At 38.8% G+C, this 15,860-nt stretch overlaps 2 protein-coding genes across 2 annotated transcripts in view; one reads left to right on the top strand and one right to left on the bottom strand.

Annotated features, from left to right (window-relative positions):
* LOC121738170 (calponin homology domain-containing protein DDB_G0272472-like) overlaps nucleotides 1–13,032 on the top strand; it is a 31,533-nt gene extending 18,501 nt beyond the window's left edge. The window contains exons 52-59 of the mRNA XM_042130059.1: nucleotides 403–468; nucleotides 868–933; nucleotides 1,848–1,916; nucleotides 9,703–9,768; nucleotides 10,706–10,762; nucleotides 11,686–11,721; nucleotides 12,018–12,074; nucleotides 12,926–13,032. Coding sequence (XP_041985993.1) covers nucleotides 403–468; nucleotides 868–933; nucleotides 1,848–1,916; nucleotides 9,703–9,768; nucleotides 10,706–10,762; nucleotides 11,686–11,721; nucleotides 12,018–12,074; nucleotides 12,926–13,002 — 494 coding nt within the window. The 3' untranslated portion in view covers nucleotides 13,003–13,032. The remainder of the gene's footprint in view (nucleotides 1–402; nucleotides 469–867; nucleotides 934–1,847; nucleotides 1,917–9,702; nucleotides 9,769–10,705; nucleotides 10,763–11,685; nucleotides 11,722–12,017; nucleotides 12,075–12,925) is intronic.
* Nucleotides 1–15,860, bottom strand: part of LOC121738172 — a 68,289-nt gene that overhangs the window by 22,479 nt on the left and 29,950 nt on the right. Inside the window, exons 3-4 of the mRNA XM_042130061.1 lie at nucleotides 15,215–15,343; nucleotides 13,757–13,837 (exon numbers count right to left, since the gene is read on the bottom strand). Of these exons, the coding sequence (XP_041985995.1) occupies nucleotides 13,757–13,837; nucleotides 15,215–15,343 (210 nt within the window). The remainder of the gene's footprint in view (nucleotides 1–13,756; nucleotides 13,838–15,214; nucleotides 15,344–15,860) is intronic.

Consider the following 15,860-nt stretch of genomic DNA (forward strand, 5'->3'; position numbering starts at 1 on the left):
GTACATATTTCTGGGATAAAATACCCTATGTCCTTTCCCGGGACTCAAAGTACCTCCATACCAAATTTGTACGCCTCCGTGGTCTAGTGGTATAGAGCGCGGCTCTTGACTCGGAGGTCGTGGGTTTAATTCCCGCGTTGGAAACATGTTATTTCCAAGTTTGGTTAGGACATGGTCAGGGCAATGCAGGCTGATCACCTGATTGTCTGACAAGTAAGATGATCCAGGCGTCGGATGGGTATGTAAGAAGTCGGTCCTGCGCCTGATCTCTCGCTGGTCTGGCTATTACTTATACCAAATTTCAGCAAAATCGGTTCAGCGCTTTGGGCGTGAAGAGGTAACAGACGGACAGAGAGCTACCCTTTCGCATTTATAATATTACTATGGATTGTTTTATTTTAGCGTCACCTAAGGGACATGTTATTTTGGATCTATCAGTAGAAGATAAAAAAAGAAAAACAACTACAGGTTTGTTCTTTTTAGATAAATGTCATAAAAATACATAGGGTGGACATGACTAGTGATTGGATAGTACTAGTCATTGGACAGAGCACAAAAACACTATATATTTTGTTAAGGTTGCTTTAAAAACTAACTGTTTTTCTTTAAAATCAGGCGTTCTATTATATTAAAAACAGGTAGTTTTTAAAGCAACCTTGATAAATATTGTGCTTTTGTGCTTTTTCCAATGACTGGTACTGTCCAATCACTAGTCATTTACCCAGTATAATATTTTTTCCGTGCCCACAAGCTTTGTAGTGTGTAAAAAAAAAAACACAATTTTTGTGTATTTTTGTCTACGTACGGTACGGAACCCATCGTGCGTAAGTCTTAATCGCACTTGGCCAATTTAAATTTTAATTTCAGCTTTGCCAAAGGGACATGTACTTTTATCTCTATCGGTGGAAGACGATAAAGTTACCACGACTACAGGTGAGTTACAATTTAGATTTTTTTTAATACTTTTTTTATTTTTTTAACACGATGTTGAATTTAACACATGAAATCTTTTTAGTATACAAAAATTTCGTGTCACGTTGTTTGTCCGTCCGATAGACGGTGTATTTGTTTTGTACACCGTCTGAAATTTGATTCAACTTGAAAGATAGGATAGTAAATTGGACGCTGTTAAGCATTCGTGTACTAACCCACACAAAAATTACGTATTGAGTTATGAATGCAGTTATGTTGTTTAGATGATTTAGAACAAGACTGCATTCAAAATTTAACGACAAAAAAAATTGTGGGTTAGGACACTAATGCTTAACAGCGACCAGTTTACACGTGGGAGAGCCATGCTTCGGCACGAATGGGCCGGCTCGACCGGAGAAATACCACGTTCTCACAGAAAACCGGCGTGAAACAGCGCTTGCGCTGTGTTTCGCCGAGTGAGTGAGTTTACCGGAGGCCCAATTCCCTTCCCTATACTCCCCTGTTCCCTTCCTTTCCCATCCCTACCCTCCCCTATTACCCTATTCCCTCTTAAAAGGCCGGCAACGCACCTGCAGCTCTTCTGATGCTGCGAGTGTCCATGGGCGACGGAAGTTGCTTTCCATCAGGTGACCCGTTTGCTCGTTTGCCCCCTTCTTTCATAAAAAAAAAAAATAATAATTTCAATTTATAGTAACAGTATTATTTTTTTACAAATATCTTGTCTATCTTTTAATCGATAGTAACAATTATTATCTGTTTGAGCCAAAGAATTCTAATAGATGGCGTTATTTATTAAACGGATTTAGTAAATATTCAATAGATGGCGCTATGTTAAAATGAATTAGGAGAGAAATGATACAAAGTTCACCGGGTCATCTATTATAACATAAATTATGTTTACTGTTTTATTTTAGCTTCGCCTACAGGACATGATATAGTTTTGGCTCTATCAGTGGAAGAGGAAAAAATAACTACAAGTACAGGTGTGTACTTTAAATTACTATTTTTCAAATATTCGTATATAAGTATATATATATATATATATTTAAATCGCCGAAGACTTGTTGCGTCTTTTCAAAGTCGAACCCTATGGCGTCTACCATTTCCAATGACTTTTTAATTGTTATTCGTGCGAATATAGTTACATTGCTGTCATGTGAATTCTATTGTCGACGAGAAATTTTGTTTACGTACGAAAATTAGATATTCAATTTGAAATAATTCTCGCTGGTTTTTTGCTTCCGTTCTCGATGGAAATCATGTGACACATTGTATATTTTTGTATTCGTTCCGTGCATTTAATCGTTTTTCCTACATCCATTTAAATGTATGGATATATTGATACCGTATATTGTACTATATTAATTCCATGCATTCTACTAATTAAATGACTCCTTACTATATTTGAGATTATATCGGTACCGTATATTATTTTTGTATGTACGCCATAAACTGTTGAGTTTGTTGCTTCCTCCTAACCTTATATGTTATATCGATACATACATAGGTATCTATATAATAGATCCCAATAAATTCATTGCGTGATGTGGTCTCTGTCTACCCCAATGAGGGACAGGAGTGACGATATGTATGTATGAATAGAGAATCATCCCTCTTTATGAAGTCGATTAAAATGAAATACTTATTTCTATAACTTGGAGTACATAACAGACATTAAAAACAAGTTATCCGTATATTACATAGATTAATTAAATTTTAAATTATAATTAGGTAAGTCCGCTAGGCTAACTAAAAAATATTAAGGATAATTATGATAGATATGATAATTATGTGAGCGTGTTTCTTCTGAACTTAAGTATGAACACAAAATAAAACAATTGTTCCGGTAGTAGGTATTTTTAAGTTTTATTGTTTAAAATCAAGTAGGTACAATAATAAACCCATAGTCATAATAATCAAAGTGTCGGACAAATCAAATACACCGAAATAGGAACATAAAAGTAATTTAAGAAATTAACAATTTTAAGAACGACCAGTTGAGAGGCTAATTTACTGTGACATTGACTATAATTAACTTGTGTATGTAAGCAATACTAGTTTTCAATCGTGGCTCTGCCCACGTGACAAGTTGATAAAATTTAACAAATTGAAATTCGTTATTAGCCGTTTAGGCGTTAAAAAAATAAAACAAAAATGCTTAGAAAAATATTAACCTGAAGAATCACATATCAGACATACCTATCAGTACAAAGTCTCAAAAAAGGCCCTTTAGGCGTCGAAAAGAAAAATAAAAACGCTTAAAAAATTATTAACGCACCTATCAAAAATAAGATAAATCAGTCCAAAATCTCAAAAATTTACACAACTACACAAAAATTACACAACAATATATATACTTTGTTTGTAAATTTAAATTATGGTTATTATCTATAATAGTACCTATTATTTCTGTTCATTTGTTTTGTACAAAAAGAGGACGGTATTTGATTATAATACAAGTTCACAATAATAATAAATTTTTTCGTAAGTAGTAGGTTAACGCGCGCGCGTAAACAAACACGACGCGACGTTGCGTTCTGTGCTGTGACAGTCATAGTCAATCATGGTTGTCGTGATTGATATAGATCGTTTCGATCGTTTTTTGTATTGTTTATTATATCTTCTTCTTCCTAGTCGTATCCTCATGGCTGAGGGACGTGACCACCAAAATTTGCTTTTTGGGATAGGGCTCTCCACTTGTCTATTTTTGGCCTGATGAAATGCCTCCTGGAACGTGCAGTCAGCAGCCTTGACAATCGCGTCTGTCCATCGTGTAGCCACTCTGCCTCTGCTTCTTTTCCCCTCTAATTGCCCAGCTAGTATGAGACTCTCAAGATTATTAGGCTCCCGGCGGGCTATGTGGCCAAAAAAGGCAAGTGATCGTTGTAGACAAAGCGTGGACAGGCGGGTGGTAATTTTGAGTTGCTGAAGTATAGACGTGTTGGTCCGGTGTGCGGTCCAAGGGATGCCGAGCATTTTACGCCAGCACCACATTTCAAAAGCGTCAATCTTAGCTCGAGTACGTGCTTTTAGTGTCCATGTCTCGGAGGCATATAAAAATATTGAAAAGATTAGGGAACGCATTAGTGTTATTTTTGTGCTACGATAGATGTTCTTATTCTTCCATATCTTTTCTAAGCGCCCAACCGCAGATTTAGCCATCTGAGCCCGTCGGACTGAGCCTCTCACAGTTACCATTGTTGCTAATCAACGATCCCAGGTAGACAAACTCCTCTACGGGTTGGAGATCTTGTAGTAAGGATATCTTTTGTTTTTGGTTCAGCTTATCGACGTACATCAGTTTGGTTTTATTGCGATTGATTTGGAGGCCAAAGTCTCGACTAATCTTTTCGAGCCGCGCTAGAAGTTCAGCAAGTTTCACTTCGCAAGTACTTATAAGCGTGGTGTCGTCAGCGAACCTTAGGTTGTTGAGAAGGTATCCGTTAATTTTAATACCATCCTCCCAATCTTCCAACACTCGACGCATTATATATTCGCCTACGAGGTTGAACAGCTGTGGAGAGAGGATGCAACCCTTTCTGACACCACGCTCTGTAGCAAACGGCTCTGACAGATCATTGTCTAATCGCACCCTTGATCGACCTTCCAGATAGAGGTTTTGTACCAAAAATATGAGATGATCGGGGACGCCCAACTCTCTCATCACCTCCAGCATTTTGGACCAGACGATGCAGTCAAAGGCCTTAGCGTAATCCACAAAACAGAGTACTATTGGGACATTGAATTCTCTGCTCTTTTCTATCAGCTGACGGATGTTTAGGATTTGTTCTCGGGTACCCCTGCCCTTTACGAATCCCGCCTGCTCTTTGGATATCTGTCTAGTTATATAGTGTGCCAATCTGTTGTTTATAACATGGAGAAGAATCTTACTGGCGTGTGAAATTAGTGAGATGGTCCGATAATTTCCACACTTTTTAGTCGACCCTTTCTTATGTAGTGGTATCACGAGAGATTCTGTCCAATCGTCTGGCCACTGTCCTGTTCTCCATACTTTAAGACATATTGAATGCATTACTCTGATTCCAGACTTACCCAAGCTCTTAAGCACTTGTGCCTGTATACCATCTCCACCGCAAGCTTTTGTTTTGAGCTTATTTATAGCTGATTCTACTTCATGGAGAACGATGTCGGGTTCTTTATCTGTAAAATCTAATCTAGTGTCAGGTTCATCAGCGTCATATTTGTACAGGTCTTGGCAGTAGTTCCTCCATCTTGTCATCACTTGTTTCTTGTCTAAAATCAGGTTACCCTTTTCATCTTCTATGTTCCAAGATTTTGATTTTCGTTCCCGTGTGAGAATTTTCACCTTTTGGAACATGTCTCTTGGATGTAGGGTATCAGAGTGTGTTTGTATATCTCTACATATGGAATTGATATATGCATTCTTGTCATGTCTACAGAGACGCTGTACTAGTGAGTCAAGTTCAGAGTATCGCTGTTGTTCTTCCTTTGAACGAATTCCTCCAGTCTTTAGAGCCTTTCTTTGTGCGATTGCCTCCCAAGTGGTCATCCACTCAGATCTAGGGTGTTTTACTTTCCGTCCATTTGTGATTGTTCTAGTTGTCTCTTCTAATGCGGCCTTAAGCTGATTCCATGATGTATTGGCTGAGTCAAATGGGCAATACGTTTCACTGTCCAGTCAAGTTTGTAGTGTGTCCTCAAAAGCTTTCGCTTCTTGTGTTAGAAGAATATTTTTGGATGGTGGAGGCTTTGAAACTACTTTGAGGCGGACTCTGTATTGAGCTATTAACAGCTGATGGTCGCTGCCACAATCTGCACCCGGAAAAGTCTTTGAGAGAGTTATGCACGACTTCCATCTGCTGCTGATTAATATGAAGTCAATCTGATTTTTATGACCTGTTGGCGATCGCCATGTCCATAAGCGTCTTGGATGTTGTTTATATGCCGTGTTAGTTACGAATAGTCCTTTTTCAATGCAAAACTCTAACAACATCTCACCTCGACTGTTGCGGGCTCCTAAGCCGTATTCCCCAATAACATTCCTTAGGTGTTGATCATTATCAGTGTGCCCTATCTTAGCATTAAAGTCTCCCAGGATGATAGTACATTCCTTCTTTGGTAACGCTTTGCAGGTTAATTCTAGCTCGTGGTAAAATTCCTCCATCTCTTCTTCGGTGGCTACAGTGGTCGGCGCATAGACCTGTACAAAGTTAATTGGGTGTGGATGGGCTGAAATTTTTAAGGATATAATTCTATTGTTGATGGTATTATACCCCAATACCTTGTATCGTAGCCAGCTAGCAACTATGAAGCCCACACCACTAAAACTATTGTCTTGCCTGTCAGAGTAGATTACCATATTTCCTTCAGGTGTGATGTGGTATCCGTTATCTTTGACATGGGTCTCACTCAATCCTAGTATAGCCAGATTATAGCGCTCCATCTCCGCTTCAACAACTTCGGTTTTTCCTGGCCTTAAAAGTCCACGGACATTCCAGGTTCCTATTGTTATTGCCCTTCCCTTGGGTGTTAGTTTGCTAGAGTAAGATGTTATGTTTCCAACAGTAGCAGAGTTTCTGCAAGCAGCCTGCTGGTTAACTGACCTGCAGCCGGTAGCCAATTTCACACCAGTCGGCCCGGAACTAAGCTGGCGCCGAGCGTTAGTCGGGTCGCATGACATCATATTATCTCTGGTGGCGTTCTTAATCATGGTGGTTTTCTTGGGATTAGTCGCGGTAGTTTCCCGTTGCTTTCCGCGCTAGACTTTTTTGCCTAGGAGTCAGGTTATCATATCCGCCGCCTGAGACTCGGCGTTGTTACTCGTTTAGCACCACCCGGGGGACACGTGTAGGGTAGTAAAAGGTAATTCCTACGGACGCGTGTAACCACCGCCCCCGTTTATTGTATCAAGTTTGATTAATTTTAAACATTGATTTAATTTGTAATCTAATTTTAATTGCCTGAAATGTAAAATCAGCGATATGCGATCAGTAGTTGGGAAAGGGTCCGGTGGCTTTAACACAGGTTATACTGTAACCTAGCTAAGCTGCCGGTTGCGATCTTAACATTCTAATATAAAAAACCATTGAAAATAAAATAATTTGCATGTTGTAATTGTCTAGATTAAGGTTTTTATGTTATCGAGCTGAATAAAAGTACATTATTATTATTATAAGTATGCCATCACAGTTACTATAAATCTTGTCAAGGGTGTCGATTTATGAATGAAGAAAGTCACCAAGTCAAGATTTAAAAAAAATCTCAGAACACTGTACAGTGTACAGCCTAGCCCATGACCCGGTAACCACTTGACGTTGAGTTTCGATGCACTTGTTTGGGCTATTTTCTCATTACCGTGGCTTTCTAATAGCGAAAGAATTATTTAAATTGGTTCAGTCTCGTAACTCGTAAGTTAAATAGTAATAAGCAAACGATTAAATATTTCGTCTCTACAATATTAGTAAGTATAGATATTTAAAAATACATTAGTCCCAACCCAATTCGCAGTCTAAACTCAGTCACTGATGGGCTTTTGTTTAAAATATACAATAGGTAAGTACTTATCAAAGAAAATCATATACGTAGGTATGTAGGTAGGGACATAGTAGTTAATACAATCGATCCAAAATACTTTTAGACAGGTAAGTATATAAACAGTTCAACAACAAACAGGACACTGGACGTCAGGATAATGATCGTAAATTGCATATTTATTTGTAAATAAATATGCTGCACCAGAAAAATGAAGATTTATATAGCGATTTTATGTTCTTTCGTTTCATAGGTAGAACAAAATTATTTGTAATAATATTGATATTATTCTTGGTCGTTGCACCACAATTAAAACATTTTTTTTGTATTACAAAATGGGTCGACGGCCAAGGCCATTTTATTTTGTCTTTAAAATAGTTTTTAAAATCACTTCTTTTAAAAAAAACGATCTACATCAATCACGACAACCATTGACACGACAATCTAACACTGAAAGAATTTTTCAAATCGGACCAGTAGTTCCTGAGATAAGCGCGTTCAAATAAGCCCTTTCAAATAATTTCCCTCCGTTTTTTCCACATTTTCCTCTATTCTTCTATATCTTCGCTCCTATTATTCTTAGCGTGATAAAATATTGCTTATAGCCTTCCTCGATAAATGAGCTATCTAACACTGAAAGAAATTTTCAAATCGGACTAGTAGTTCCTGAGATTAACGCGTTCAAACAAACAAACAACCTCTCCTGCTTTATAATATTGAAGTGTAGATAACATTTTTACTACTTTTCTTAAGGCCCGCAACTTAGAAATGTTGCGGGCCTTTATAACTTGGTATAAAAAAAGTAGTGAAAAACAGACAAATGTTGGCACACATCGAGAAATGTAAATGACGTCTTATTTGGAAATTTTTGTAGAACGTATTTCAAAGAGAGAGAGAGAGCATAAAACGAAGACCTCTATCCACACCAAAGCACTGCGATCAAATAAAGTGAGCCAGCAGATTTTATCGCAAAATAGGTTTCAACCCGTCACGTTGAGTATATCGGCAAGGCATTCAAAACAAACAATGCGCAGGACAATGACGCGAATTTTATGAACATTTTAAAAATATAATTTTTAGTTATTTAATGTAAGTTGATGTGTTATTTGTTGGTATCGGATTCTTCTCTTCTTTATCTTCAAATTAACATTAAATTTTTAATCCTTTCTAGCTCATTTTTTTTTATAAATAATAAATTGTGAGCGGCAGTATCGAAACGACACGCAAAAATTTCATAATGTGGTACTTTTTTTTATAATAACTTTTGAAATAATAACTCTACTTTCAAATAGTTTTAGCAGCATTTTTGTAAGTTAATTAGACATTGAAATGTGTAATATTACATCAAATTTACGAAGGCGTTGTGAACCCAACTTTGAAGACATGAATTTAGTCTCTCTCAAATATTCGCCCCACTACACAATATTTATACCACAAGCGTCATTACGTCCGCGCTGGCCGGCAAAAAATATAAACAAAAACATACCCTTGCATGTCGCGTGCGAACTCCGCCCCCTCACCTCTGTCACCCCCGCGTCTCCTCTGGGACGATGTCGTTTTGTGGGACGTAATTAAATCACACATTAGAATTGATAAAAACTTTATTATATACAGGAATCCACATTATCGGCGTGTTATACGTAAACAAAGTATCGAATATACGCCACCGATATACGGCGCACAGTAGCGACCTCCAAAATTCGCGCGCCAAATAGCGGAACTAAGAAATACGCCGAAAAGCACTCCGGTGACAAAACAACGTCCATGCCAATATTTCACCCAGCCATTGTACTAACCTTAACACTACTTCTGGCTGAATTTGAGAGATGGTCAATCTTGCGTCCGTATACAGGATGCAACAAGTCAGTCGGACGCAATATCATCGGTAAAAACCGCCATGTAGGACGCAATATCAACTCCGGGGTGGAAATATATATATATATATATATATATATATATATATATATATATATATATATATATATATATATATATATATATATATATATATATATATATATATATATATAAACAATTGGTACCAATAACCAATAGGATGTGCCTATGTTCTTCCTACGTGGTTAGATTGCAATAATATTATTTTCTACTTTTATATAAAAATAAAAATGTCCTATTTCTAAATTTTAAAACAAATTGTACTAGTGGTAAACCCACCAAAAGTTATATTTGTACATGTATACTTATAATGGGTTGAAATTAATTGACTGTTATTTTTTGTATGTTAAATTATTGCAGGTTCGCCGAAAGGGCATGTAATTTTGGATCTGTCAGTGGAAGAGGAAAAAGTAAAGAAAAGTACAAGTGAGCTTAGACCACCTTTATAAAAAAATAAAAAAATAAACTTTTTTTTAATGAAATAAGGGGGGCAAACGAGCAAACGGGTCACCTGATGGAAATTAACTTCCGTCGCCCATGGACACTCGCAGCATCAGAAGAGCTGCAGGTGCGTTGCCGGCCTTTTAAGAGGGAATAGGGTAATAGTGGAGGGTAGGGAAGGGAAGGGAATAGGGGAGGGTAGGGAAGGAAATAGGGTAGGGGATTGGGCCTCCGGTAAACTCACTCACTCGGCGAAACACAGCGCAAGCGCTGTTTCACGCCAGTTTTCTGTGAGAACGTGGTATTTCTCCGGTCGAGCCGGCCCATTCGTGCCGAAGCATGGCTCTCCCACGTTAAAAATTGGGTATTCCTATCTTTTTAACCCCCGACGAGTGAATGAGAGAGAATCGATACATAATATTGTAAAATCCCGGATACTGAAAAAGATTTTCTGAAAATGCGGTTTTATTTCAGCACCAAAGGGTGGTGTAGATTTCTGCCGTATCCACACATGCCGCCGGCTTGTACCGCCGGGTTCGCCACTGGCTACCAGACTGCCTTGTAACCGCCCGGCATGTGTGGATACGGCATTAGATCTGTCAGGGGAAGACAAGCCTAAAAGTAAAGGCAAGTATAATTTTTTAGGGTTCCGTATCCAAAGGGTGAAAACGGGACGGGACCCGTCTGCGGTCTGTCTGTCCGTCTGTCTGTCGCCAGGCTGTATCTCAGAGAGAACGGTAATAGCTAGAGAGTGGAAATTTTCACATATTAGGTGTTTCTGTTGCCCCAAAATAAATTAAATAAAAGGGGGGCTCTCATACAGAAAAACGCAAATTTTTGACAACTTTCGTTCAATAATGTTACGGAACCCTTCGTACGCGAGTCTGACTCACACTCGGCTGATTTTTATATTTCTTTTCAGCATCACCAAACGGAAAAGTAGTTTTGGACCTGTCAGTGGAAGATGATAAGAACGCCGGTGCGTATAAAGTTTTAAGCACTCAGAGATGAATATTTACTGTAATTGAATGACCACAAAATCTCCATATATACATTATCTGTCAAACCATTCATTAAACTGAAGTTTAATCGTCATTAAATGTCTCTGAGTGTAGCAGTTATTACCATAAAGTTTATATACCTGCTCGTAGCGGAATAGAGCAACAATCTCGAGCTGTCAAACGAAGCCGAAATTGGTTTTCATCTGTGTGTAAAAATTTATACATGACGTATACGGCATACACTTACACAATCATCTTTCTATGAGATTAAATTGTCAATGTGCGGCACGTGCCGACTGGACGTCAAAAAAAGAGTGCTGCTGTCATGTGTCACACGTCTCTTTACCTCGCAGTGTTACTGATAGTGACATCTCTCTTGCTCAGGCCTTTGTTTCTCTATTCCGCTAGGTATATTAACTTTACGGTTATTACTAAAGAAAATACAATATAAAAATTAAACACAGCGAATAATTATACAGAGTCAGAGTCAGAGAATTTATACGTGGGAGAGCCATGCTTCGGCACGAATGGGCCGGCTCGACCGGAGAAATACCACGTTCTCACAGAAAACCGGCGTGAAACAGCGCTTGCGCTGTGTTTCGCCGAGTGAGTGAGTTTACCGGAGGCCCAATTCCCTTCCCTATCCTCCCTTCCCTTCCCATCCCTACCCTCCCCTATTACCCTATTCCCTCTTAAAAGGCCGGCAACGCACCTGCAGCTCTTCTGATGCTGCGAGTGTCCATGGGCGACGGAAGTTGCTTTCCATCAGGTGACCCGTTTGCTCGTTTGCCCCCTTCTTTCATAAAAAAAAAAAGTCTGGCATATTTGAAAAGTATCATGACAGACAATATGAAACAGAGAAGTTTTTACATTGTGTAATAACTAATTGTTCTCATTTTAGGTGGTATTTGTTTGGGAGGAATTAAACAAAAAGATGGTACGTTTTTAAGTACTTACTGAAGTGCAAATTTCTGTAGCAAAGTGATTTATTTTTAAGATCTTTTTATTTAAAAAGAATGGCAAATATTGTAGCATCAAGAGTGACATGTGACCTAACCGAAAATTCGTAAGACAAAAGAAGCGTTGATTATGTTATTGATTTGGTTATTTACTTTATTAACTTTGTGTTAATTAGATGTGATTTAAGAAAAGAAGTTTCATATTAAGCCCCCCAATCAAATCTATCCGCCATCTTTGAAGATATTGTAGTTTTAATTTTATGCATCCTTGCAGGAACGTGTTTCAACAACAAAAATGAAGTAGATGATGGAAATAAGAATTCTGATGAAGGTGAGGATGAATATTTTTAACCCTCGACAAAAAAGAGGGATGTTATAAACTTTTAAACCCCAATCTAAAAAAGTTTTTATAAGTTTTTGACCCCGACCAAAAAGAGGGACCTTTTTTTGTGTCGGGAGTTAAAAACTTAGCCCCCGACAAAAAGAAGGATGTTATAAAATTGATATGTCTGCCTGTCTTTGGCGTCGTAGCATCCAAACGAATGGACCGATTTTGATCTAATTTGTTCTGTTTGAAAGTTGACATGATCGAGATCGTTCTCAGCTATAATTCATCATCATCCACATACCACGTTCTCGACCGGAGAAATACCACGTTCTCACAGAAAACTGGCGTGAAACAGCGCTTGCGCTGTGTTTCGCCGAGTGAGTGAGTTTATCGGAGGCCCAATCTCTTACCCCTATTCCCTTCTATTCCCTTCCCATCCCTACCCTCCCCTATTACCCTATTCCCTATTAAAAGGCCGGCAACGCACCTGCAGCTCTTCTGATGCTGCGAATGTCCATGAGTGACGGAAGTTGCTTTCCATCAGGTGACCCGTTTGCTCGTTTGCCCCCTTATTTCATAAAAAAAACATCCCTTACTGTGCTGAAAAATTTGGGGTTTATCTAGTTACAGTTTTTTAAGTTATTTCATAGCTTTTATCGCGGGATTTGAGCGCGGCGACGGAACCAAGATGTTCCGTAACGAAAAAACCTCACACACTTCACGTTACCGTTCGGCACGGTGTTTGTACGTACGCGAATTATAATTGCACAAGTTGAGGAAAAATGCTATGCAATTTACCGCGGCAGTCGAGCGTCACACGTATTTTTTAATTAATATTATATCTTCTTTTCTAGATGTAGTACCCCAAGTGAGTGTATACGAAGCACCAGCGCCAAGAAAAGAGCCAAGCCACTTCATAGACGATTCTTAATTATTATGATTAAAGTATGTTTAATATTGCTATCTGATTTTTACTGGTAATATTAAGCCATTATTAAACACGAAAGTGTGTCTGTCCTGTTTCCTCTTCATGCCCAAACCGCTGAACCGATTTTGCTGAAATTTGGTATGTGGATACTTTGAGTCCCGGGAAAGGACAAAAGATACTTTGATGATGAAATTTTGTGGGAGTCATTTAGTTAAATTAAACTCCTGTCAATAGTTTCGCAAGTTGAGCAGTATAAGGGTTAAATCAGTCCGCAACGCGACGCGAACATTTTGAGACTTAGTCTACGCCAACTTTGTCTGACCTCCCCCCTATACAGTGTGTAACAAAAATAAGTGATAATACTTTAGGGTGTGTATGTGTTCCTTGTAGAGAGTTCACTGTGAAAGTAGCAGCGCTGAAAGACCAAAAGATTTTTTCACTTTTGTATGGGAAAACTCGTGACGCTCGGGCCCTTGCCCATACAAAAGTGAAAAAAAATTCGTCTTTCAGAGCCGCTACTTTCACAGTGAACTCTCTACAAGGAACATGTACACACCCTAAAATATTATCACTTATTTTTGTTACACACTATAAGTTAGGCTAAGTAGCTAGTAAGTGCATTCAATAAAGGTTAACCGTGAAGATAACATCTTTTAATAGTCTCCCCGAAGTCTGCACATTGCACTTGTATTTTCCTCCATGGTAAACTTTTTAAGACGTTTTTTTCCGCCGGTTTTGGCTGTGGCGTTCCACTTACCTCCTGTGCGGGTTGCCTGGTCGGTTGCGGGGGCAGGTACTCTCTCTGTGTGGTCTGGCGAATTGGTGGTTGCTGGGTTGTCTGGAAAGAACAGGTTGAAATATTATGTACTGATACTGGAGCTGTACAGTTTGTCGAGATAAGAAATAAAATATGTCTTTAAACTTAGTCTAGTTTATATCTAAGCTAAATTTTATTAACGTTGATATAGTTTAGGCAGTGTACGTTCAAAGACAAATCCAGCTATCAGCTATCATGGCAAAATGTACGGTTCACAGTGTAATTTCTACTTGAACGAAATAACAGTATATGCTAGAATGTTTAAATAACAACAATGGAAAGGTTAAATCTGCGATGAGTAATCTTGGTTCAGGAATTTGACGGATTACGCTAAACTCGGTTCAATGACAATAATTAACTCCCACATTTAAATGAAGTACATATTTAGTTCTCTACAGGGTGTAACAAAACTAAGTGATTATACTTTATAATAATAATAATAGCTCCCACACCGGTTTCGGTGACGGTGGCCGGTTTCATTGAAACCAGGCCAGCTACGCAGCAGTAATTTATAGTGCCCAAGTGTGTGCGCAGTACACAAGAGCACTCTATTCCTTTACTCTCATAACCCAGTGGGACGGAAGACCGACACGACCGGCGAGAGATCAGGCGCAGGACCGACTTTTTACATGCCCATCCGACGCATGGATCATCTTACTTGTCAGACAATCAGGTGATCAGCCTGCATTGTCCTAACCAAACTTGAAAATAACATGTTTCCAACGCGGGAATCGAACCCACGACCTCCGAGTCAAGAGCCGCGCTCTATACCACTAGACCACGGAGGTGTTATTTAACTTTAGGGTGTTTTTGTGTTCCTTGTAGAGAGTTCACTGCGAAGTGCGAAAGTGGCAGCGCTGAAAGAACAATGACCTTTTTGTAATTTGTATGGGAAAGTCACAACTCACAAGTTTATCCATACAAAAGTGAAAAAAATATTGGTTTGTCAGCGCTGCCACTTTCACAGTGAACACATACACACCATTCCCACATGATAAAGCGTAGTTGCGGGGATCAACTAGTCTAAAGTTTAGACTAGGTACTAATTCATGCCTTTTAGACTCTAAAGTCTAAACAATAGCTGTACCATCCGAGTATGGAGTGTAGATGGAGGAGAACTATCTCTGTATGTAAAAAGTGGGGCTACAGTAGCAACAGGGTAAATTTTAAATCATTTAGCAGCTTTTATTTCAGCTATTTTAGGTTATATTTTTCGAAATATATTCTATGACTCGGCTATTCGGCTAACTTCAATTTATATTTTGTCACCAACGGCTACATTCATTCCATACCCTTTGCTGCAGCTAGCGCCACTCTTGGAGGATTTTTTCAAATATCCCCCATATAAGATAGTTCTCCTCCATCTACCCTCCATACATCCGAGGACTTTCATCTTACCCTAATCGTGTTCTCTGTGATAAAAGGCGTCTGTGGTCTGTCATAGTGGTACCCGTTGTCTTTGGGCGGCAGGTAGCCGTTCTGGGCTGATACCGTCGCACACATCGCCAAGAGGAGGAGGACGGACATCTGAAAAGAGAGAAGAGGGTGATAAAAAAACAGAAATTATGCATATTGTGTCACTCGGGGATTGCCGCGGTAAAGCTATTGCATAGCATTTATTTTATCGTCCTATGCAATTAAAATTCATGGGGGGGGGGGGGGGTATTAGGTTAGGTTAAGCTTTAAAATCTTCCCTGGACTTCTACGAATATTTTAAGACTAAAATTAGCCCAATAATCCGTTCAGCCGTTTTCGAGTTTTAGCGCGACTAACACATTTGAAAATCCATTTTTATATATAAGATTCTTGTTAAAAATATCGTGGCATCTCTATCTCACGAAGTCTGGCAACGCGGCACAGCGGTGGTGCGGTGCCGCAGTGGTCGGAGTGGGGTGTTAGGTTTTTATCGTTACGGAATATTCTGATTCGGTCTCCGCGCTCGAAGCCCGCGATAAAAGCTATGCAATAGATTATAAGCTTATTAATAATTATTTTTATAAGCTTATTAATAATTATTTTTATAAAAAGTTAAAAAATGTCAAAT

This window comes from Aricia agestis, chromosome 22 (genome assembly GCF_905147365.1).
Source record: "Aricia agestis chromosome 22, ilAriAges1.1, whole genome shotgun sequence".
NCBI classification, from domain to species: domain Eukaryota; kingdom Metazoa; phylum Arthropoda; class Insecta; order Lepidoptera; family Lycaenidae; genus Aricia; species Aricia agestis.